Genomic DNA, 26,144 nt, shown 5'->3' with positions numbered 1-26,144 from the left:
TAATTAGGTTAATCTCCTCTCCGAATAGGCGGCTTCACCAGTAGCAGCACAACAAGAGGTAGTTTGTTGTTACGAAGGATTAGTTTGCTAGAAATGCAAACTTCAAGTATTTATAGACTAGAGAGTTTGTACACCAAGGAATTTCCATATCCGAAAATATTCTCAAGATATTCATTAAAGCACAAATTCGGTTTCCATAATTCCTGGAAATGCTCTGTCCAAAAATAATGATCGTAATCTCTCAGAAAATATTAAATTAGTAAATGCACATTACTAATTCTTATATTCCTAAAAATGAAATTAATAACCTTAATTAAAAGATTCGTAACTTATTTGTGTTTCGATCCTGGGATTCTCTTCCCTTAGCTATTAAGGAATAACTTTGAACAATTAAATAATAAACATTCACAACACGTGTTCTCTTTCATACTTACAACCTTGAAATCGATTTTCCACACTTCCAAACAAGGTTAGAATTGGTTCATCTGACTTTCAAGAACTATGCGATTTATCAAATAACATTCAATCACAAATCATGGGTGTAACGGTTCTACCAAAAAAAGTTTCTGTTCTACCTCCATGTGAGTACTGTGCATAGTCACACTAGCTTTCCAAAATTCAGTTGACTAGGCACTAGGATCAGTTCTCCACATATATATGGTATCTAACTTGAATGTGCTGCACATGTCCATAGGATCGGTTCCCCTTTGCCTAAAAACGTGATGCACATGTCCATATGATCGGTTCCCCTTTGTGATGTACTGCACCTCTTATTAGGATCGGTTCCCCTTTTCCCAGTTTTGGTCAGACATAAAATCACAAACCCGATCATACCATCTCAGGTGATTACTTAAGATTGGTTTCACTAATAAAAGTCATACCAATACATAAGTCAGGCCTTTGTGAATAGTTTTACCTAGAACACAAACAAGTCATGAACGGTTCTACTAAATCAGACATATTGGATGTTCACAAGATATGCAATGAATAACAATCCCAATAACGCCTGGCGATTTCCTTTTCGTTCACAAACAAGTTTATGAACTTACTTCCTTAGAACACATGTAAACATTGTTCCCTAGGATGAAATCCTCACCTCATACCCATACATAATCACAATAGCATTCAAATGATTATGGCGATGTCTTATCTACAAAGTTTAATGGTTAAGCAATAAACCTCGTATTGTATTCCTTAATACTATGACTATATAGAGTTCAAATATGCTTCGTAGTTTTGTTTTCAATATGCACGACTTGAAAGATACGTTAGGGAATGAGACATTTCAAGTCAAATATCACTAACCTCAAGTGGAAGGATGATTTTTGTCGTTGTAGCTCCTTGCTTCTTCACATCTTCAAGTCTTCGCAATACTTGTAATGTCTCATATCCTAATACTTTCAAGATAACATATACGAAGTTGACTCTAGTACATAATCAAGCGACTCTTAACATGAGTTTTGATTCACTAAAATATGACAACCAAACTTGACATACCAACGCTTGGTGGGTTCAACCGAGCTATGCTCTAGCATATTGTATCACACAAACCATGTAAGATGTTATTCGGCAATTTTCACATGATATAAGATGAACCTGGTCGAAGAAAAAGCTTGCTAACACATATTTCGAGAAATATGTAAGCGAGTTAAACTCAGATCGAAATCTAAAATGTATATATCGAAAATTATATCGTAATACTTATGTCTCAATATAGGAGATAGAGTAGATATAGACTTTCCAAGTGATAGATGAGTTTAAGTCTCCACATACCTTTTGTCGATGAAGTTCCACAAGCTCCCCTTAGTAGTTCTTCGTCTTCAAATGATGAACGCCGTGAAAACTAAGCTCAACCACACAATTTATGTCCTAGTACGATACATCTAGAAATAGGCTAGCAATCAAGACTTATAGTTTTGATCACTAACATTGACAAACATGCTTGAGATAGCAACGCATGCGAGTTCGACCGAACAGTGCTCTAACAATCTCCTCCTTTGTCAATTTTACTGGCAAAACTATCAATACATATGGATTACAAAATAAATAAAAATTTGTAGCTTCTTATCCAAATGCTTGATCTCCTTGGCATCTTCAACAAGACTCGAAAACTTCGTCACTTCCAAGTACTCCATGATTTTAAACGTGTTCAACTCAGCATCATAGTCGTTGAAGATCTGTAGCGATAACAATGAGAAAACAAATGCTCTCATTGTTATACAATGTCATAGTATTATTATACAACATCAAAGTTCAATTGTATCACAACTTTGACAACAATCTATGGTGATATGTATCACTCCCCCTTAGTCAATACTTCATCTCAACATGAAAACCATTCCCACTTACATAATGATCCGTAAACCATATGTATTTGTAGTATGAAACTACACATTAATTCTCCCCATTTTTGTGAATATAAGTTGGCAAAGGTAGGAAAACTAGTGGGATCCTCATGAAATTTTCATAGAGATACTTCATGGCCAAAAGATAATAGCATGCCAACTTATTTAGATGCAATCATAAAGCCGAAGCTAAATACATTCATCAAGGAGTTTATAAAGATACAAGATAACCCCTATAATGTTCCACAACCGCACTCCCCACAAATATTTGGCACTTAAGCACAAGTTCAAAAAGAACTCTCCCCCATAAAATGTCATTCTCGAAAGAACAACAAAGGCGACCTTGCTTTTACGAGAAAAGAATGATTTCTTTAGACATAACCAAATCACATGAAAACATGAATTAGTATCCAAAAATTTCAATTGAATCAACCACAAAAATGATCAATTCAATTGGTCATGCTCGACATAAGAGAACTTACGGAGTAACATAGTATATGCACAAAAATGTGAATCGGAGATCGACCAATACTGCGGAATACACAAGGATTCATTCTATTTTCCATCACTATTTGCACAATGACATGCAATAGACATAATCCTTGTAAACAATTTTTTTATCCTTTCTTCATTTAAATAATGACATAAAAGGATTTAACTTTTGTAATGTCAAAAGTTCATTCCATCTTCCATCAATACATTCATATTGACATAATAGAGATAACTTTTGAACAAGTATGGGACAGTCACAGGTTCACGGACGTAAACAACATATCCCATAACAATTTGCAATCTATAAAATCATAAAGATTAAATTTGCAAAAATCATCTTCCAAAAAAATACTTAGAATTTAAATAAATAAATAGAAAAACATGAATATGAAAACGTTGGACATAGCTATGTGTACTCATAATAATGACTATTCCAAAATCTAGTTATTCTTCTAAAAACACAAGAAATAAATTCTCATAAGAAGATTTACTAGACATTGTAGAGATTTATCAAGGCATCTACAGATAATTCCTTCTCATTATTGAAAAACCCATTGATAATCGGATCATTCAATTCCTCCAAATCCTCAGAAATATCAGTTAACTCACTAAGTTCTCTTTTCAGTTTACGCAAAGTTTTCTTTGGTAGAGACAACATTTGTTCATAGTGAGAAATATATTCTAAGGATGAAACAATTTGAGATTTTAAATCATTTCTTTTTCCAAAGAAATCCTTCACCATAACCCTAAAGTTATTATCAGAATGACAAACAGACAATAGGCAGTTGGATGAAGAACCTGGATCTTTAGTTGTATCCTTTACTTTTCTTTTCCTTGAGGATTGGATTCCTTCACATAAATACACATTGACTGCTTCTAAAGCATCTCTTTTTGGTACCTCTTGTTATAGGAGCCATGAGACTGTATATTTTGAAGAGAAAGAGTTAAAGGATAATGATGCTCAAAATGAACATAAAAAGACTTCTAGGATAATAAAACCCTCAAAGGACTTTGAAAAAGTCTCCATGGTTCATGATCCATTATCTATATTAACAATAAAATATTACTTGCTCAACATAGAACAGAAAATCAACAAAATATTTACAAGACTTGAACAACCTTGAAGTAATCCTTATTTTTCAAGTCCAAAATAAGGATACAGTTTATCACTATGATTTAGATAGTAATGCAGTGAACAAAATGTTCACTTCTTGTGTTACAAGGTGACATTTCAAGGTTTTTAGAATAAACCGACTTACCTCGTCTGGCTTTGAATCTTTTGGACTTCTTCTTGTACTCAGGCGTCACTGACTGCTTCTCCAGAGTCAGATTCATCTTTTGCATGTCATTTTGAAGTTTGGCAATTCTTTTGTTGTTCCTCTTGAATCTCTAACACTTACTTTGGACATGACTTGTACTTCCACAAAAGTAGAAAAGCAAAGAAGGTTTGCTTTGTAGATATGGCTCCTGTTTGTCACAACATACAGGATCAATTGATCCAGAGCCGGCTGGAACAAAATATTTCGTTGTGCGTACTGTCTTATTGTTGAACCCTAAACCACTTGTGTTTACAAAAGCCTTTTGACCAAATAACATTGCTGAAATTTTCTCCGAGCTTCCTGACAACCTTTGCAGGTCACACTTGAGAGAATTAATCTCTTTTTCTTTTAGAAATAGGGTTCTGGTGAATTCATCATTAAGACAGTCAATCTCAAGAGTTTTCACCTGTAGTGATGATTCGAGTTTATTCAACAACTCCTTCAGTTGAATATTTTCCAGGTGAATTTCTTCATACTTATTTTGAAATTCTAGGATCTCAGTCTCAGACTCGCATTCCGAACTGGAATTTGAGTTGCATGGAATTTCTTCCGAGAAGGCTGAACCTTCCGTACACACTTCAGCAGTATGTAAGATGTTGGGACACTGAGATATTTTTCCTTGACTTGAATCATCATAAGCAATAGAGAGAGAATGATCTCTCGGATCTTTTGCCTTTCTTTACCATATCTTTGATCTTTTGTGTCATCAGTGATCTATTAGAATCAACGTGATTAAAACAACATTCATTATCCCATGACAAGTTAGAAGCTTCACTTGCAATGGTCACAGCATTGAGCACAGAAGTTCTGACTGTATTCTGATCAAGATCAAGTAATTTAATCTTTCCCACAATAGTTTTTCTAGAAAGAGTATCAAGGTTATTTCCCTCAACGAAGGCATGCTTCTTAGAATCGTATCTAGATGGCAGCGATCTGAGAATTTTCATCACAATGTCCTTTTCAGGAATAGTCTTACCCAATTCAAAGGATGCATTAACAATTTCAGAAACTTTGTGATTAAACTCATCAAATGAATCTTCATCTGCCATACGAAGGTTTTCCAAATCGGAATTAAGGTTTTGAAGCCTAGCTTCCTTTTCACTGGTATTCCCTTCGAATACGGTTTCTAAGATATCCCAAGCATCTTTAGACCGAGTGCACATAGTCACATGGTGTTGAAGATCTGGGGTAGTGGAATTTTGATGGTATTCAAACCGTCGGAGTTTTGCTTTGCAGCAAGAATCTCAGCAGCGTCATATGCACCAATATCCTTAGGAACTGTCGCATTCCCTACTGCCACAACGGGAGCATCATAGCCATTAACTACATAAACCCATGATTGAAAATCACTCGCTTGAATAAAGGCATGCATAGCAATTTTCAACCACAAGTAATTTGAGCCATCGAATACTGGTGGTACGTTTATAGAGATAACACCTCTGTCCATATCAGATCGCTGTAAACATAGACTTATGGGGTCTTTAATGTGTTTTACTGCTCTGATACCAATTGAAAATGCAGGGGTCTAACAACCACACCCAACAGTTCGTTTGGAAATCTGAGAGGACTTACTCCAATACACTTTCTAGAGAATCAACTAGACAGTCAGACTCAATATAGAGTAAAGTATATCAAAGAGTTTAATATCTCTAACTCTTAATTCAATCCGCAATCAACAAATAGAAATCTGCGATCCCGATTGAATATAAGAAGAGTTACTTGAACGGTACCAAAGACAATTGTTTAAGTGTCAATCAATGTAAATTAACAACCAAAGGTTGGATACTCTAATTGATTGATCTTAACGCACAACCTGTGATATTTCAATTACATAACAAAATATAATGCGGAAAAGAAATAACACTGACACCAGAATTTTGTTAAAGAGGAAAGCAAATGCAGAAAACCTCCGGGACCTAGTCCAGATTGAACACCACACTGTATTAAGCCGCTACAGGCTCTAGCCTACTAGCAATTAACTTCGGAGTGTACTTTAGTTGAACCCTAATCAATCTCACATTGATTCAAGGTACAGTTGCGTTCCTTACGTCTCTGATCCCAGCAGGATACTACGCACTTGATTCCCTTAGTTGATCTCACCCACAACCAAGAGTTTCTACGATCCAATGTCGAAGGCTTGATAAACAAATCTGTCTCACACAGAAAAGTCTATAGATTGAATAAATATGTCTCCCACAGAAATACCCAAGAGTTTTTTTTTCCGTCTTTTGATAAATCAAGGTGAACAGGAACCAATTGATAAACCAGACTTATATTCCCGAAGAACAACCTAGTATTATCAATCACCTCACAATAGTCTTAATCGACTAGCGAAACAAGATATTGGGGAATCACAAATGATGAAATGAAGATGTTTGTGATTACTTTTATCTTGCTTATCGGAGAAATTAGTCTCGAGTCAATTATTTCAATTGTACTCAATACGAAAGAATCGGGCAAGATCAGAACACGCAACTACAAAGAAAATAGTTGGGTCTGGCTTCACAATCCCAATGAAGTCTTTGAAGCCGTTAACCTACAGGGTCTCGATAGAAACCTAAGGTTAAAGGAGAATCGACTCTAGTTGATTCAACTAGTAACACATAGGAGGTGTGGGGATTAGGTTTCCCAGTTGCTAGAGTTCTCCTTTATATAGTTTTAAAATCAGGTTTTGCAATCCAAGTTACCTTGGTAACAAATCATTCAATATTCACTGTTAGATGAAAAACCTCATTCAACCAAGCTAATATCTTTCAACAGTTAGATCGAACTTAGCTTGTTATACACAAATGAAATGTACCCTCATTTAGGTTTATGTAACCGTACCTAAACGTGTGCACCATGTTGGTTCACAAATATTTAACTGAGGTTAACCATATGATTACTCTCATTTCAACCTTATTCATATTAACCATAACTAGTTCAAATGACTCAAATGAAACTAGTTAAAGAGTTGTTCAATTGTTATATTCTCATAAAAATTATATAAGAACACAATTGAAGCAAAATCGGTTTGCACTCGAATCAATCATGAACATTATAGCCACTGTAACACCCTGTGTTTTTAGCATGGCATATGCAAAAGATGCGTCATGGCCCGATATTGAAGCTTCATTAGATCCTCCCTTGCATAGTAAGATGTGTTTGGCCTGGGGCCAGTTTGCATCATTTATGAAGCATTATGGCAGTTGGGTAGGTGGCTTTGAGCTTTGCAGCACAATCATTGCGCACAATCATTGTGCATCAGGCCAGAGAGGGCTTGCCAAAGGAGTGTTGCGTAATAATTACATGCAACCGTTGTGCGCAATCATTGCGTACAATCATGACATAGAAGGCTGGAAGAACGAGTAATGCACAATCATGGTGCATCAGGCCAGAGAGGGCTGGCTAAAAGAGTGTTGAGCAATCATTACATGCAATCATTGTGCGCAATCATTACGTACAATCATTGCATACAATCATTATGCATCAGGACATAGAGGGATGGCAGAACGAGTAATGCACAATCATTGTGCATCAAGCCAGAGAGGGCTGGCCAAAGGAGTGTTGCGCAAACATTGCGCGCAATCATTGCGATGAATAGTGAAGCAGGCATGTCAATATGGTCTCCATTCCATACTTGTATAAATGTCAGTAAGACATATATAGGGAGGTGTGGTGAGTTGAAGGTGCATATGCAGACTATGTGCCAAGTGAGCTTCATAACTTAGTCGGAAGAGTATAAATGATGTGTAAGCCTCATTTATAGTTGCACAGCCTTGCGAAGAGGGAATTTGATGCTTAGGCATCACCATGCCATGTCGCGGACCCGATGATGCATAATCATTGTGCATCATGACGGAACGGCCTATGCGGACTAGGTCATTACCATTTTTTCTAGGCCACAGCCTTGCAAACGAGTTGGTTTGAGTTGATGTCCCTTCAATGATGAAATACGGTCTGTGTTTGATCCCTTTAGAGTAGGGAAGGGTACGTAGGCAGCCGCAATGAGTTGCAGCATTGCCGGTCCAGCACGTTGTCGCTCATATCATCTAATTGCGAGATGATTGGGGCAGATTGGCCCCTCATATCATCTAAGCTCGGTATCTCGATGCAAGAGATGATTGTGGTCAAGCTTGATGTGTTGAGTTGCATGCCATCAACTGGATGCTCAAACTTTCTATCTAGCTACAAAGAGCAAGCTATAGCCTATCTGGAAGCTAAAAACCCGAGTGTCGTAATTTAGCTGAATAGGAGTCCATTTTGATGGGAAACGACCCAAAGATCAAGACATGTTGATCTATAGATCCATATGGTCACCAGAATTTAGCCAAATTCCATCGTTTAGCACCTCAAAAGGCCTTTTTTGCCGTTTTACGAAAGTTTTTGTTTTCTTAATAAACCCTTCGCGGAACAAGGGTAAGTTAGAACGATGTGGAAGCTAAGTTAGTTGCATCATGCACCACGAGCATGCTTGCAAGGGCAGATGGACGTGCATTTGCCTAATTTTAAGTCCCAGAGATCGTAGCTTCATCATGGTAGATCGGGGAGATTACGGCCTGCAGGGCAACGTGTCAAAGGCGTAATTTTCCGGTTCGTCACAGTTGGTATCAGAGCAAGTTCCGAGACAATTCTATGGACTGTGCGGAATGGACTTGTCAGCGAGCATTTTCCTACAAAGGAAAATATAAAGTTGGAGAGTAGGCCAACTTTTGCGCGGAAAGAATTTGTGACTGGAACTGCCAGTTACTTTGCAATTCGAGTTGACCTTGGATGAGTACTGTGAGTTTTCCTGGAAAATTCGAGTTGACCTTGCAATTCGAATATTCGGAAGACCTTCTGGGACGGTGGGTAGACAATGGGACTGATCATCCCCACACCTTGGCAGCTGGCCAAGGGTGTGCGTTGTCATGCCAGGTTAGCATCCCACTTACGAGTGGAAACCTGGATGACTGTCAGGGACGGTGGGCAACAGGATCCTGTTCCACACAGTACTAAAATTTGTTGGCACCAACTTTGTGAACTTTAGGGACTCCTGAGTGTATAGTAGGGGATGCACATTTGGGATACCTGGTCGAGATATCCTCTTGGCACTGGCCAATTGCGATTCTTGGTATTGTTGTGGGCACTTTTGGATTCATGGGCAGGCGGTATGAGACAGTTGCTCAGAAGGTCTAAATTGTTGTTCACGATAACTTGAAGAAACCCGTGATTTCTGAGCATCTGGTATGAGACTTTTTCTCAGGAAATCCAAAATGAAGAGCTTGTCCTCAATAGTTTTTGTTTTGAGCTTCGGGGACGAAATTCTTTAAAGGGGTGAATAATGTAACACCCTGTGTTTTTAGCATGACACATGCAAAAGATGCGCCATGGCCCGAGATTGAAGCTTCATTAGATATTCCATTGCATAGTAAGATGCATTTGGCCCGGGGCCAGTTTTGTATCATTTATGATGCATTATGCCAGTTGGGTAGGTGGATTTGAGAGTTGCAGCGCAATCATTGCGCATAATTATTGTGCACCAGCCAGAGAGGGATGTCCAAAGGAGTGTTACGCAATCATTACATGCAATCATTGTGTACAATCATTGTGCATCAGGACATAGAGGGCTGGCAGAACGAGTAATGCACAATCATGGTGCATCAGGCCAGAGAGGGCTGGCTAAAGGAGTGTTGCACAATCATTACATGCAATCATTGTGCGCAATTATTGCGTACAAACATTGTGCATCAGGACATAGAGGGCTGGAAAAACGAGTAATGCACAATCATTGTGCATCAGGCCAGAGAGGGATGGCCAAAGGAGTGTTGCGCAATCATTGCGCGCAATAGTGAAGCAGGCATGTCAATATGGTCCCCTTCCCATACTTGTAGAAATGTCTTTTTTTTTACTCGGTCAAATAAAACTAAAAAAGCGAAAAACTTTACAGGGACTAGGCCTTCCTAATGACTAACCGTGATGCCACTCACTAGAAAACCTATTCGAAGCGATAATAAACCCTTCCAGGTCATTCCACAGATGGAATAAAACCTGGCCTACCCTCATAAAACTCAAAAATATCCTCAGCCAGCAAACAAGCTTGCTTGGCCGAGGCATCAACTGAGAAATTAACCTCCCTATAGCTATGAATTTAACGAACGTTGTTGTAGTAAGACTTTGCAATTTTCCACTTCTGTACCATCTTCCAAGGAAGCTCACCCTTTTGAAAAGCTTGTATGCAACTCTTCGAATCAGAACGGATGCAAATACTCCGCATATTCCATCTCTTAGCCACAATCGCACCATAAATAATCGCGCATACTTCCGCATAGAAATTGGTTTGCCAACCAAGTCCAACACAAAGAACACCAAGCACCTCCGAGCTTGCATAACGGAAAAAACACCTGAACCAACTTGGCATGGATTTCCGAAAGATGCACCATCACAACAGATCATGATTTTATCTTGATTAGGAGGAGTCCAACTAATCTCAATTGGGGTAGATGTTTTACATGATCTATGCCGCACCTTGAAATAATTCAGAATGTGTAACTCCTCTAAAGTATTATACATGGGGCCCTTCATTCTAATTGAATTATCACGAGTTACCTGATAAACTCTCCCTTTAAAGCCAAGCCATTGAACTGCCATATTATCAAAATAAGACTTATTCCGTAACTTCCATAACTCCATGACAATTGCAAGATTTGCAACTAACCACTGGTCCTTTATCATTCTTCTTCGACCCTTAGCAGCCTTATACGAGTCCACCAGGTCTTCATTTGGTTGCAGCTTGAAAATTCCAACCACCCAAGACCAAATCCTCCTAACAACTCTGCAATGCCAAGTGATGTGGCTAAGAGTTTCGTAACTTGTATAAATGTCAGTAAGACATATATAGGGAGGGGTGGTGAGTCGAAGGTGCATATGCAGACTATGTGCCAAGTGAGCTTCATAACTTAGTCGAAAGAGTATAAATGATGTGTAAGCCTCATTTATAGTTACACAGCCTTGCGAAGAGGGCATTTGATGCTTAGGCATCAACATGCCATGTCGCGGACCCGATGATGCATAATCATTGTGCATCATGACGGAACTGCCTATGCGGACTAGGTCATTACCATTTTTGCTACGCCACAGCCTTGCAAACGAGTTGGTTTGAGTTGATGTCCCTTCAATGATGAACTACGGTCTGTGCTTGATCCCTTTAGAGTAGGGAAGGGTACGTAGGCAGCCGCAATGAGTTGCAGCATTGTCGGTCCATCACGTTGTCGCTCATATCATCTAATTGCGAGATGATTGCGTCAGATTGGCCCCTTCATATCATCTAAGCTCGGTATATCGATGCAAGAGATGATTGTGGTCAAGCTTGATGAGGCTTAGTTGCATGCCATCAACTGGATGCTCATACTTCCTATCAAGCTACAAAGAGCAAACTATAGCCTATCTGGAAGCTAAAAACCCGAGTGTCGTAATTTAGCTCAAGAGGAGTCCATTTTGATGGAAAACAGCCCAAAGATCAAGACATGTGATCTATAGATCCACATGGTCACCAGAATTTAGCAAAATTCCATCATTTAGCGCCTCAAAATGCCTTTTTTGCCGTTTTAGGAAAGTTTTTGTTTTCTTAATAAACCCGTCGCAGAACAAGGGTAAGTTGGAACGGTGTGGAAGCTAAGTTAGCTGCATCATGCACCACGAGCATGCTTGCAAGGGCAGATGGACGTGCATTGCCTAGTTTTAAGTCCCGCAGATCATAGCTTCATCATGGCGCATCGGGAAGATTACGGCCTACGGGGAAACGTGTCAAAGGCGTAATTTTCCGGTTCATCACATCCACGGTTTGGAAAGATTGCATTCCTTATAATATAAATGTTTATGTTCATGTTTAAAACCGATTTTAGAACTTTAACCTTCAAGTATGCAAACGGGTACGCATACTTGAAATACCTGGACTAAGATTGAGTTACGCCAGTACGCAAACGGATATGCGAACTTAAAATCCCAGCAGAAATTCTCGGACATGAACCTGTACGCCAGTGTGCAAACGGGTACGCATACTTTGGTTTCCAGATTTCTCAAACCAACAGGTACGCAAACGGGTGAGCATACTATGGTTCCCTGACATGGATTACATATGTGCAAGAGTGAACAACATGACATACCCAATGATGGTTAAGTGTTCTAAACTATTATTTCAATCATTGAAACTTTCTTAGAGGATGACAATAGCCGTTTTCACACACTATCAACATCAAAGAAATTTTCAAGTTATTGAAATAATCATTACAAAATATTCCAAGACAATACCAAATGATTGTATCACACAAACCATGTAAGATGTTACTCGTAAATTTTCACATGATATAAGATGAACTTGGTCAAAGCGAAATCTTGCCAACACATATTTCGAGAAATATGTAAGCGAGTTAAACTCAGCTCGAAATCTCAAATGTATATAGAGAAAACTATATCGTAACACGACTTATGTCTCAATATAGGAGATAGTAGAAATAGACTTTCCAAGTGATAGATGAGTTCAAGTCTCCACATACCTTTTGTCGAAGAAGTTCCACAGTTTCCCCTTAGTAGTTCTTCGTCTTCAAGAGATGAACGCAAAGAGATCTAAGCTCAACTACACTATCTATATCCTAGTCCGAAACATCTATAAATAGGCTAGAAATAAAGACTTATAGTTTTGATCACAAACATTGACAAACATGCTTGAGATAGCAATACATGCGAGTTCGACCGAGAAGTGCTCTAACAATCATGCACCTTGTTTTTTATCAGTCATATGGTTTGTATGGAGCATCTTCAGGTTGAAGAATCCATGTTGCTGGTCGACGTTTTTATTAGCTTACCACCACCTAGTTACCACATCACTGTTTACTCCAGTTCAATTTAGTTGGTTCACGGGCAACCACATTTTTGTAATTAACGTTACATTCATTACTACATCACATATTGCAGCTCAAAAAGAACCTTACTTTGTCCAAAATGTTCACATTTCTACAGAATACGCGATGAAGCTTCAACCATCTTCAGGGGAACATTACGCCATGAAGATACGATTTTATTTTCGCACAACTACTACTAACTAGTTTAATCAAACACTTGCATCTGTTTTTTCAACTTTTCCGTTGTGCAGGAGTTGGAGAAATAATGGCATGAATGATAACAATTGGTTTCTTCAATACTGAACCTCACTGTTCTTTGAAAGAAGGAAAAATACGTACATTTGGTACCTTCCTAGATGAACTCCTAAAAGTTAATGTTGAGAATACAGTGGAAACTACGAGAGACAAAAATGAAATTATTGAAAGGCTTATTACACTTGGGTCTATGCATATTGAGATTATTTTTGGTTTCTTTCGTCTTAGATGTTCATAAAATAACATAATGGTGCTCGACTATGGAAGGTTTTATCATCCTTGCTTATATTCAGATGTAGTGTTACATAAAATTCAAATTCTTTGCAGCTGTTTCAGTTCTTATTTGATTCTGTGGACCACTCTTGGGCACAACTTTGTCTTCTATTATGAACTCCCTAACGCGATTCGATCAGTTTTTTATATGTGATTACAGTATAGAGAAATCTTATTTTTATTTAAATTCCAAATCTTTATGATCATTTTTGGAGCCACTAGTCCCACCACCATCTATTTTTTGGGGGGCGAATATTATGTCTTGCTCCATTTGCGGATCAAAAAGTGAACCCAACTAATTACGGTCGGGTCTAAATCAAAGCTAACCGTAAATTTTTCAAAAACCACTTAAAATTGACATACACAATGAATTACGGTTAGCTTCGAAAAACCCAAAACCTAGCGGAAACTGGTTTCCAATTTTAGTCGGTTACGGTAAGGAGTTTATCATCACCTAAACGTAAGTTAGTTTTACGGTTGCCTACGAAGGATATATCCCAACCGTAAATCGGTCTGAAAACATAAAAAAATCCAATCTTTGGTTGGGTGATTCACGATCTCCATCATGAGGTATGTAAAATTTTGTTTCTCACCCACCTCAAATTTCTCACTAGAATCACTCAATTTGGTTGAGTGAATCATATGGGGTTTTCAAAAAATAATCTTTTTTTCCTCCTCCCTCCAAAACCAAAACACTAACATAATTTTCTATCTCTAACCATAAATCAAAATCATTAATCTAATTTAATAACTAATATTACTAGATTAGCTAACCTAGTTAAATGACTAACACTAACTAAATGAAAGCCTTTTAGCCATTAGGAAAATATTTTAGATAAAAGGTTTTTGAAATTACCAATGGCTGACCCTTTTTTGTCCTATTAGTGAAGTTCCTCTATTGGAATGTGAAGCTCCTATAATTGGTTTCTATTTTTAAGTATTTTTTTTGTTTCAAATTAAATAGGTAATTAGAAAAATTACAGGAGTATTATTGTTTTTGAGCAAATCTGACTATCCTTTCATTTCCATGTGTTTACGGATTATTTATTTCATAATGGCGTTTGTCTTACTATCTGAAGTGGTAAAGGTGTATGCAAAGGTTGCTCAAATGCTCGTAGAAGCAATAATATTTAAGGTGCTTATTATTATTATCATTGCAGCGATGAAGGTTTCCATTGGTTTTGATACAGGTGTATCCCTATTCCTTCAATAAATTTCGTAAACCTGAAGCTAAGTTGAGGGTAGAATCCTATATTATATTAGGAAGGAATCCTTATTTAGGATGGATTCCTAGTTTAGGAAGGAGTACTGATTTGAGCAGTATTCTTAGTTTAGGAAATAGATTCCTAAGAAGTTTGGTTTTCCTTGTCGACTAAGTACGACGGAAAACTATATATAGGGAGGTTTGGCTTAAAGATAAAACACAGATTTAGAGAGAGCTTGTAGACAAACACTTAAATTGTCAAAACAAGCTTAGCAAACAGTTTAAGGTTATATATTGATTAGAGAGATTGTGAGCGTAACAAAGAGAGAATTATAATAGTTTTCTTGTTCATAATATAGAGAAGATGCTTTCTTCAAATCTGGTTTCTGGTGTTTTCTGTTTTCTAGTTTTCGTTTATTATTATTCTGAATTCCACCTCTAATAGTCACCACGGCACAGAGATCTTACTTATCAAGTTGGCATCAAGAGCAAGGTTAGTTCTTTAGGGAGGATTCCTGTGGTTTATGGTTTTCATTAGATCTCTCTACAAAAAGCTTGGTGAGGTACTCGAAAAGCAAGAAGACGTTAGGAGAACAATGGGACTAAGGATGAAAAAAATCAGATGACGATCCTATGCAACGCGAACCAGAAACTATGGAAGAAAATGTGGTTGCGCTACAAACAAACATGAAGTCGGTTCAAACTACACTTAAAAAATTGACCGAATGTATTTGTTCTCATACACCCAAGTCGAAAACGAAGAAAAAACTACGTCTTTATATGGGGTTTCAGAAGATAAGGAATAATAATAATAATAATAATAATAATAATAATAATAATAATAATAATAAGATGATGAGGAAGATGGGGACGAAGAAGAAAAAAAGATGAGTTTCTTAAACGTTCTACATCAACCAAACTTCACGGTAAGAATTTGAAAATTGATTTTTGTGCTGATATTACACTTTAAAATGGGAGTGTCAATGTAGAAAACTTGGATAATTGAATAGAACGTCTAGAGACGTATTTTTATTTCTTTGAATATGTTTCAAAGGAAAAGATTTCTTTTATGGCATTGAAGATACAAAAGCATGCTTTAACCTGACGTAATTATCAAAGACAAAACCTAGGAAAGGGAGTATTGTGTAAGCTAGTAACACTGACTTGAAAAGAAAATCAAGATAATCTTTGTGTTTAGTTAATACTGACTTGACTTTTTTCATTCCTAACGTATCTTTCAAGTCATATTATATTGAAACATAACATGCGAAGATGTATATACATAGTACTCTAGTGATTAGACTTGGTCGTATCATTATGATCAAAGTGTCAAGGAATCTATTGAATTACGAAGTATAAACACTTATCTTTTGGAACTTTGTAAATACGACATCAACATAATCTTTGTATTTAGTTATTACTTGATTATGTGTAAGCTATAGGTGTTGATTTCATCCTAGGAAACAATGTTACATAACATTTGTTTAAAGGAAGTACGTATACGAACTTGTTTTGTAATTGTAAGGAAATCATGATTGATCAAGTTCTTTATTGAATATCTTTTGAATGACCAATACAAGATGACAAGGTGGTACATATCTTAACTTATGTTGAGAATTGTGGTATAACCGGTCATAGCCTATAGTATGTAGTAAGTTGTAATCGGTCACAAGCTACTCTGTGGAGCAAGGTGTAACTGGTCACAAGCTACATGGGAAATCTAGTTGTAACTGGTCACAAACTACTTTTGGAAACAAAGTGTAACCGATCACAAGCTAACTCGGGAACTAAGGTGCAACTGGTTACAAGCTATCTCAGAAAGTAAGGTGTAACCGATCACAAGCTACCTTTGGGAAGCATGGTGTAGCCGGTCACAACCTACTTTGGAAATCATGGTGTAACCGGTCACAACCTAGTTTGGGAAGCATGATATAACCGGTCACGACTTACATTGTAAGTTATGTTACAACTGATCCCAATGAGTAAAACCAAGTTTCCAACTTTCACGTATCTCTTTATGTTTTGTGTGAACTTGAAATTAGGTTTTGCTGAGAGAAATTTCTAGATGTCGACATCATTTGAACATGTACATAATTCTTATCATTAATTGTTCAAAGATATTCCTTGATGCTCAAGGATATCCCATACAGAAATACTGAAAAGCATTTAAATATGATTTTCATCATATATGTTTTAATTACCCGCAATTAAAGCATATCCTCTGAAAAACATTATTAATTAATGTGCTACACTAATAATAGAAGTTTTCTATGATATTTTTCAGAAATATGGTTTGGCATTTAAGTGGAAATAGAAAAACCGAAATTAGGTACTTTAATGTTAATATCTTGAGAATATTTTAGATTTTGGAATTTCTTTGTTGTCCAAACAACCTTGGTCTATAAATACTTGATTTTGCATTTCCTGCAAACCATCCTAAGAGCCAGGTAAACTTCATTCTTGTTGTTTCTGGCGGAGCCGTCTATCCGGAGAGGAAAGTACCCTAATTAGGCGAAATCTCTTATGATTGCTCGTTTAAAGACTTATGTGGGATCAAGAAGCTCTACGAGTACTGTTAGTGGGAAACTAGATAATTGCATCGTTATTTTAGTTTTCGATTATTGATTTGATTAACTAACAGTTGTTGAAACTATGATTGCACCTAGTTAGTTTATTCTTGAGAACCTTGTCTTCTGATATAAGGCTCACTCAAACTAGATCAAAGTATCGACGGGATCTTTAGAACCATTTTCGTATCTAAAGACATCTTGTGATAATCCATTGTTAACAGACTTTCTTATGTGTGTGATTGATCACAAGAGGATACAAGTTATGTTGTGGAGGTTATTGAAGGCAATAGAAGATTTGAAGACGAATAAGAGTTTCTTATGAGTTTTCGTATGTTGTGGATTTAGGGCACAAACCTTGATTGTCTGGGATCCAACTAGAATCGTATTTATCTTTGATAAACTTGATTGTCTAGTTGTGCAAGATCGGCATCGCTTTATAATTACTCTTTGAGTTCTATATTGATTGATTGAGAATCTTATTTCGGTAATCAAATTTTACATCGATCTAACCAGACAAAGGGTGTTATTAGATTAAACGGAAGAGCCTTTGTCAACAACTCAACAATATATTTTTAGCAAAGATTGATTAGAGTGGTTACCAAACAGATTCATCCTTTTGCTGTTTGGAACACGATCCAAAAGACTTGCTATTCACGTACGTTACTCTAAAAGTCGAAGGCGCGGGGATGCTGAGGAAACTAAGTAGCTAGGGGTAGTCTACTTGGTATAAACTATACGAAGTTGGTATTAGATTTTGTATAGAGGCTTAATTTGAGAGTCTTCCAAACTGGACTAGGTCCTTGGGTTTTTCTGCATTTGCGGTTTTCTTGTTAACAAAATCTTGATGTGTCATTTACTTTACTTCTGCATTATAATTGTTATTATAATTAATTGAATTACACACGTACGCTAATCCTAGTCACTTGATATTGATCCTATAGTGTTTCGATTTAACACCGTATCAATTATCAAGTGATCACTTTGTTGTCGTATTGTCCTGATTTCATATCCATAAAAGATCACACAAAGTGAATACCCAGTATTGTCTTAACTTTGTCCATAGACGATCACACTTGGTATTGAACTTATAGGTTGATATTGAAAAGATTGTGGTGTATTTGAGTACCCTCGTCTTTTCACAAATAAACCTATTTTTTTATGTAAATACACTGGTGCATCAATATGTATACACCTACCAAAAAATGGAACTAATCGACCGTTCATATGTACAAAATAGATTCATTTTTTTCATGTGAAATACACCGATGAAGTACACACCTACAGAAAACAAAACAAATCTACCATTCATATCCACAAATAAATTTATTTTTATGAGAATTACATTGGTGCACCAATATGTACACGCTAACAAAATATGCGTGAGTGAAATCAAGCATTCACACCCACAGATAGATCTACTTTTTCATGAGAAATTCACTGGTGCACCAATATGTACACACCTACAAATCAACCATTCATATACAAGAGACAAACACATTTTATCCACAAACAGAAGCCAATCAAAAGTTATAGATAAATCCTTCCTAATAAGTAATTGAAATGCCACCATCTAGTGTAAGATTTGACCAACTTTTAAGCAAAATCTTGATGTATTTCCAAATGTCGAAAATAAATATACACACGCATTATCTTAGAAGACTTCTAAAAAATTATATTATAAAAAATATCTTCTCGATATTTAATTTTGTTTCAACATGTCATCCATACAAAGTGAATTTCCATTACGAAGATACAACTCACCAATATGTAACCAAGGAAGAACTGGGACGTTAAAATAATATAGATATATGCCAACCTGGTAATACCTATATGGTTGAGTTATTTACATTGATCGAAAACACCAAATTTAGATCACATCAAAAAGATGACCAATGACAAATTAATGAATGTAAACGTTAGCTGATTATTGTGTACTATTTACTTCAATCTAAAACACTCGTAAAAACATCCACAACAAAATATTTTATATCTACATTAGTAAAACAAGGAATTTTATACATGAAATCAAACAAGAAATTCTCCTTGGTTGTTTCTATATAGTTATTGGAAACTCCATCTGGTTTTATCGTCACTAGTGTCTTCTTCTTTCCGACAGCTACAAATACGAAAACGAAATGAAAATAAAATCCTTGATTGAAGTTTTATGGCTAATTTTGAGATCAGATTTAGATGGAGATGAAGAAAAGAATAAGTAAAGGTAAAGAGAAAAACGGAAGTCCCGAATAAAGAGATGGATATGACAGAGAGAAGATAATAGAATACAAAAAATCACTAGATATCGATTATCTTGATTCCGGAATGGAAAGAAATGGAAGATGTCTTTGGATTTTCGCGATAAATGTCATCAATGATTCTTCGTCAGAAAAGAGTCAAGAAATGAATTAAGAAGGTCATTTTGTCATGAAAAAAATTGGATATGGATAGAATCCTTTAGAAAAAGAGTGACATGTTCAAATTTGGTAAATTAAGACCTCCTAATATAGGTTTTAAGAGATCGGAATAGAGAGTCAAAAGCCCAATAAAAACAAGAATAAATATTAATTTCTACGTAAAATTTTTGTTTATTGGAGGATCGAAGGGAGTCCTTCTATATGGTGACTATGGAGCTAATATGTATTTGGAAGTCACGTTTTTCTTTAATTAATTCAATTTAATTGGAATCAATCATTTTTTTTTAAGAAAATTGATTTGATAATTAGAGACATACAACCCCCGTTGTTGTGAAACATCACCGATCCGGTTAAAACTTAAATTGGTCGTCAATTATTTCGAAAAGAAAACCTTCAGAAAAACGTGGTGTAACGTAATTTTTGCACTTTTGGACAATTCGATCAGATCAGATAAAAATTATCATTTGTTTCCAAAATCGGTATGATAATCAAAGATTGAGGATCATTCGAATTCATCAAATTGAATGAATTCGATCACAACAAAAATTGAAAATTGTGGTGCAAAAAACAACCATAGTGCAAAAACAAAAATAGTTAGGAACGGATATATGCGTTCGTGTATTTTTTCCCTTGCAAAAATAGAGGAATTTAATCGGATCAAGTTTTAAAGAACTTTCGGTCCGCCTCCACTGCTGCGCATGCATAAGCCTGTTTGAAGGGGTTTTTTAGACTTCCAACTCATCTAACCATCTGTTATTCCCCGCCAAAGAAACTGCCTCTCCCTTGGTTTCTCTAAACTCTTTCTAGGAAAATGTCGCTTTGTTCTTCACTCTCTCTTCTTTTCATCTTCATCTTCATTCTGCAACCAAGAAGTGCTCAATCTTCTCAAAAAGATCATTCAAAACACATTAACAATGGTAGAATCTCTCTTGGTTCTCCAATTTCAAGTCTAGTACCACCTTCAGACCCTAATTCTCCTTCGATTCTTGCTTCATCCGATTCTCCAAGTTCAACCCCATCACCATCACCATCACCATCACCATCACAAAACCCTAATTCTTCTCCAGTTCCGGCTTTGTTTGTTTTTGGAGATTCTTCTGTTGATTGCGGAACCAATAATTTCTTGGGGACATTTGCTCGTGCTGATTTGGTCCCTTATGGCAGAGACTTCGATACTCATACTCCAACTGGAAGGTTTTGTAATGGAAGAATCGTCGTCGATTATCTTGGTAATTTTCTTTCCAAATCTTCCCTTTTTTACTTTATAAAGAATTTTCTGAACCCATTTTTTAGGATTTTCCCAATTTTGTTTCTTGTTGTAAAAATTTGCTGTGATTTGCTAAAACGTGCATTGATTCTGTTTTTTTTCCTCAGTTTGGGTTTCTTCTTGATCAGTTTTAGTTTCCTAATTATCTATATTTCACTGATTTTCTTGCAAGAATCGATGCCTGATACGAGTTTTTTAGCTTTTCCCTTTTCTTTAACAAAACCTCAAGAAGTAAAAAAGAATCCGTTAATGATCGCCTTTTTGTTCAAATACTTGACTGGATCTAAACTGGTTTTCATGAATCAGCGTTACAACTAGGACTACCGTTTGTACCTGCATTTCTAGGGCAAGATGGATCAGTTGAAGATATGATACATGGAGTAAATTATGCTTCTGCAAGTGCTGGCATTATTTTCTCAAGCGGATCTGAACTGGTACAATTTTATTCTTGTCTCTATTTTTCAAATTGATAGTTTAGATTGATGTTTTTCCATACATTACCGTCTTTGATATTCTTTAATATGAGGGTTTTTCAGAAGCTTAAACTTCATTTGATTCATATCAGGGTCAGCACATTTCATTGACCCAGCAAATTCAACAAGCAATGGATACCTTTCAGCAGTTCATATTAGCCCTAGGAGAGGAACAAGCAAATGCAATCATCTGGAAGTCGATCTTTTACCTCTCAATTGGAAGCAATGATTTCATACATTATTATCTGCGGAATGTCTCTAGAGTTCAATCTCTGTATTTTCCATGGGGTTTCAACCAGCTCTTAGTTTCAATTGTAAAACAGGAGTTGAAGGTACTAACCTCAAACTTCTAAAGTTCAATTTTGATATACCGCTGTTCTTTAGGAACTTTACTGATTTGGAGGTTGTCGATGGTAAATGCAGAACTTGTACAACGCTAACGTAAGAAAAATTGTGGTGATGGGTTTGGCTCCTCTTGGTTGCGCTCCTCATTACTTATGGCAGTACAACAGTAAAAATGGAGAATGTGTGGAGGAAATAAATGACTTGGTAATGGAGTTCAACTTTGGCATGAGATTCATGGTCGAAGAACTAAGGCTGGAACTCATTGATGCAGATATAACCTTTTGTGGTGCTTTCGAAGCTTCCGTGGATATGACGCATAACCGCGAACGTTATGGTGAGATGTCAGGACCTGATACTTGTCATTTTCTTATATTTGGTTATAAGAGATTTACAATAGATACTTTACACTAACTCTAATATGCAACTTTGGTTTTGAATGTAGGTTTTCAAGTAACAACTGAAGCTTGTTGTGGGTTAGGTCCCTATAAAGGATGGATAATGTGCCTTGCACCCGAAATGGCTTGTGATGATGCGTCAACTCATCTGTGGTGGGATCAATTTCATCCAACTGACGCTGTAAATGAAATCCTGGCTGCTAATATCTGGTCTGACAAACACATGAAAATGTGTTTTCCCATGAATTTGCAGGACATGATCTGACTGGGAGAGCTTCACAACCAGACAGCTTCTGAAAGCCGGTGTGGAAAAGAGGTCACAAATAATTCAATTATAATTCTACAAATTGTGGATTCCACAGTTTCCTTCTTAATCTGTCTGTCCAACCAACTTGTATGCACAACAGATGTGTATAATTGTGCAGTTTTAGAATTTTGGTATCAGCTTATAAGTTCAGTTGTAACTAGTACAGACAATGAACTAGAGTTTGTTTCTGTTAATACACATGTTATAGGTCGAAATAATCAGTGGATGAAACCACCAGTACAGTAAAACCTGGAATTTGTATAAATTGAAAGAGGTAGAGTAACAGAACTAAATCATATATATATGCCTCTTCATGTCTTACGTACAATTTGATTTTGAGACTTCTTTTGTAAAGGTTAAACACCTTATCTACAATCAATAACGTCAGTTTGATTACCTTCGCAGAGTTGTAGTGTTTCTTCATTTGACTTCTAGTACATTCGTCGTTTCTACTCTGGATTAGTACATTCGTCGTTTCTACTCAAGAGTGTTTCTTCATTTGACTTTTAGTACATTCGTCGTTTCTACTCAGGATAACGGTTTAATACCATGAGTTTAGGTGCCTAGGCCACGTCCCATATCTGAATCTTCGACTTCAGAGTTCAGCACAAAGCTGGGAAATGCCAAGGTTATGTCCCTGTAAAATGTAGCAAGAAAATCAGAAAAATGCCTGACACCAAATTCCAAAATACCAAATTGCTGAAAAGTAAAATGTATCAAATGACGTCAGAACATCAGAAATTAGAATTTTGACTCACTTTAAATATGGAAGAGTCATATTCTTTATTAGAGATGGATTTTTTGCCACAAAGTCTTTCCATTCATTTGGATCAATTTTCCCATCCCCATTTGAATCCGCATCAACAAAAGTCTGCAGGATTAATTAAAAAACAAAACAGATGAATAGTTATAGCTGAAACAGATAAAGTGTAGTCTCCAGAGACTTTGAATGCACAGCACCTTATGAACAATTTGTTCAACGACATCATCTGAAAGGACAAGATCTGATTCATTCAACAGAGCCAAAACCATCTCCTTTAACTGGCAAAGAAGAACGTAATGGTGGATTGTAAGCTGAGAGAACAAAAATGAAGTATATAAAATAGAAATCGGAAATTTTCAAGTTTACGGTATTGGCGTACTGCATTATTGGACAATGAACTAAATGTTGTAAATACATAAGGTCAGTAAGTTGTTTATGGTTACCTCTTCACGCTCAATGAAGCCGGTCTGCCTTAGATCATACAATCTAAATGCAACTGTAAATAAGATCATTTCCGAGATTAGTAGGCTGTAAATTGATTTGAAATTATTTCTGTAGTAACTGACATCAACTTATTATTCATACACGAAATTGATTTTGATAAAATTTTGATTCTTTATCACTTACATGCAATTTTGTCTTCTGCGGGAGTATTAGGGTGAAAGATGCTTAATGATCTAACAAATTCTCCAAATTCAATAACCCCATTTCGCTTAACATCAAATGAATCAAATACCTGCCAACACGAGTCAAAAAATTTCTTACAGAGGAGCAAAAACTTTTTGAAAAAAGAAACAAATAAAAAATACACACCCTATCTGCAAAGAGATTCTTTCTATTGCTATTTCTAAAGAGAGCAAGCTGGAATTCTTCCTGATACATGTGATTGAATACGAAGTTAGCACTTCATAAATAGATAGAATACCGGACTTACAGGTACTCAATGATAACAAGAGTATAAATTTCAGATATGAAAGAAAATATTCATTACCTTGTGAATTAGCCCGTCATCGATAATGGAACTACTTAGTTTTTTAAAAAGCTCAAACAAAGCCTCTACCTCACTCACGGTAACTGCAAGGGAACACATAAATTATTGTTAAATTACGGTTGATTTATGGTGGTGATATTCTCTGTGAAGATCGATTGCTTCTGAAGTATCAAAATTTGTATATGTAGATATGCAAGAACTTTCCTTCTTGTTAGACCCGGGACCTAAGCAGAATGAGAACAAATTGGATACCAAGAAAATGTACACTTACATGGTGTTTCAGAAGACAGAGTGTTGGGGTCTTCGTACCCAGGGACGGATCTAGCTCTCTTTGACGAATGACCACAGCCCATAAAAGCAAGAATAACAATAACAAAAAGGAGGATATTCAAAGAATTCCAGTCTCCTTTAATTTTGATTTTTCCAGACAAGATCTCCAGTAATTTTGATGCTCAACTAACTACTAGAATCTGCACCTATCAAACTTCATGGGGATAATGGCTCAGTGATTAAGTCATTAAACACATCATGTAACAAAAAGTCTAATTAGAAATCCTAGATAGAAGACACATTAATACAACGCAAAGTGGATTTTTGGATGAACAAGCCTCCAATGTGAAAAGTAGAGATAATTCAGATCAGAATCAGGCATTTCTTATAACAAGCTAACTTAACAACCTATTTCACTTCCTTAAAAGCTAAATATAAAATCAAACGCAAAATCAGTATCTAACCTTAACCAGATTTTTAAAATAAAATTCAGATCAGAATCAGGCATTTCTTATAACAAGCTAACTTAACAACCTATTTCATTTCCTTAAAAGCTAAATATAAAATGTAAAATCAAACGCAAAATCAGTATCTAACCTTAACCAGATTTTTAAAATAAAATTCAGATCAGAATCTGACATTTCTTTAAACCATCTTATTCAATTCAACAGAATTTGAAGGAAAAAAAAACAGTAGACACAAACATGTCACATATCACATATATATACATACGAAAATAGAAGAATCCTTGAGCTTCGTTTAATCAACCAATGCAATTTGATGTTACTAATTCTTAAATAATAATTCCATCCTTTGGAAATTCCAAAAAAAACTCCATTCATATTCTTTTATCGTCACCAAGGAGGCATTAAAAACTAACAAGACTTTATAAGGTAAAAAGTACAGCATCAAAGAAATCTTTTGTAATAACTAAAACCCAATAATTGCAAAAACGTACGAAATGAAAACTACCCGAAAACACCAAACCAGGAAAAAGCCAAAAGAAAGAAAAAAGGGAAAAAAAAGAAAAATCTATCAGTTATCCGGAAATGCGATCAATCATCTTTGGGGAAAACAAACAACTCAACTTACTTGTAAACCTCCTTGTTAGATTTCTCTTCCCATTCTCGATCTCTCCTAGAATTTTCAGCTCTACGCTTCAACTCTCTATGAATTTGTTATCTGTATTCTCTACACTGTTTGCATAGACTTTGAAGCAGTTTTTTTCTTCTTAATTTTTGAAATTGTCCTTTTCTCTCGTTTTAGTTTTGTTTTAATTAGTTACTCCCTCGTTTCTAAAAAAAAGAACTAAGATTGTTTGTTTTCACGAAAATTAAGAAAATTAATTATTGGAGTCATTTTTTTATGTTTTTTTTAATCTATTTTATTTTTTGGTCCCCACTCAATTGTTATTATAGAAAGAGAAGAAAGAAGTGGTCCCTTTTTTATTTTAAGAGAGAAAATTAAAAGAGAGAAGTGGTCCCTCTATGGGGATAGTAATAAAATTATAACATTTGACTTTCCACATATAGAAACAAGCTTATTTTCTTGATATACCCATAAAAGGAAACCTTCCTATTTTTAGAAACGGAGGAAGTATATATAT

The 26,144-nt window shown here is 36.0% G+C and overlaps 2 protein-coding genes across 5 annotated transcripts; one reads left to right on the top strand and one right to left on the bottom strand.

Annotated features, from left to right (window-relative positions):
* The first annotated feature begins 20,484 nt into the window (after positions 1-20,484).
* LOC113358441 (GDSL esterase/lipase At5g08460-like) lies at positions 20,485-22,566 on the top strand. Its single transcript, XM_026602013.1, has 5 exons — positions 20,485-20,956; positions 21,301-21,428; positions 21,560-21,799; positions 21,891-22,146; positions 22,255-22,566. The coding sequence occupies exons 1-5, from the start codon at positions 20,539-20,541 to the stop codon at positions 22,470-22,472; spliced, it is 1,260 nt and encodes a 419-aa protein (XP_026457798.1). The 5' UTR covers positions 20,485-20,538; the 3' UTR covers positions 22,473-22,566.
* A 136-nt stretch (positions 22,567-22,702) lies between these two features.
* On the bottom strand, positions 22,703-25,787 carry LOC113358442 (calcineurin B-like protein 7). Of its 4 annotated transcripts, none has more exons than XM_026602014.1 (9): positions 25,631-25,787; positions 24,540-24,752; positions 24,269-24,351; positions 24,091-24,150; positions 23,905-24,013; positions 23,721-23,773; positions 23,475-23,555; positions 23,273-23,385; positions 22,703-23,151 (listed from the first exon to the last, which is right to left on the bottom strand). In XM_026602014.1, the coding sequence occupies exons 2-9, from the start codon at positions 24,619-24,621 to the stop codon at positions 23,070-23,072; spliced, it is 663 nt and encodes a 220-aa protein (XP_026457799.1). In that variant the 5' UTR covers positions 24,622-24,752; positions 25,631-25,787; the 3' UTR covers positions 22,703-23,069. The 4 variants fall into 4 exon arrangements, with proteins under 4 accessions (XP_026457799.1, XP_026457800.1, XP_026457801.1 ...); XM_026602015.1 differs by lacking the exon at positions 25,631-25,787 and adding an exon at positions 25,271-25,438; XM_026602016.1 differs by lacking the exon at positions 25,631-25,787 and adding an exon at positions 25,136-25,245.
* Positions 25,788-26,144: the final 357 nt, after the last annotated feature.

The sequence above is a fragment of the Papaver somniferum genome, chromosome 3 (assembly GCF_003573695.1).
Source record: "Papaver somniferum cultivar HN1 chromosome 3, ASM357369v1, whole genome shotgun sequence".
Classification (NCBI taxonomy): Eukaryota; Viridiplantae; Streptophyta; class Magnoliopsida; order Ranunculales; family Papaveraceae; genus Papaver; species Papaver somniferum.
This window is presented reverse-complemented; position numbering and strand designations above follow the sequence as displayed.

What these genes read in the sequence shown, in the direction of transcription:
- LOC113358442 (XM_026602014.1), bottom strand. Translation starts at nt 24,621, where the DNA reads ATGGGCTGTGGTCATTCGTCAAAGAGAGCTAGATCCGTCCCTGGGTAC. An exon ending in TCTGTCTTCTGAAACACCAT is followed by an intron (nt 24,352 to 24,539) that starts GTAAGTGTACAT and finishes GTTCCCTTGCAG; the next exon opens with TTACCGTGAGTGAGGTAGAG. An exon ending in ATGACGGGCTAATTCACAAG is followed by an intron (nt 24,151 to 24,268) that starts GTAATGAATATT and finishes CACATGTATCAG; the next exon opens with GAAGAATTCCAGCTTGCTCT.
- LOC113358441 (XM_026602013.1), top strand. Translation starts at nt 20,539, where the DNA reads ATGTCGCTTTGTTCTTCACTCTCTCTTCTTTTCATCTTCATCTTCATT. An exon ending in TTGTAAAACAGGAGTTGAAG is followed by an intron (nt 21,800 to 21,890) that starts GTACTAACCTCA and finishes TGGTAAATGCAG; the next exon opens with AACTTGTACAACGCTAACGT. An exon ending in GCATAACCGCGAACGTTATG is followed by an intron (nt 22,147 to 22,254) that starts GTGAGATGTCAG and finishes TTTTGAATGTAG; the next exon opens with GTTTTCAAGTAACAACTGAA.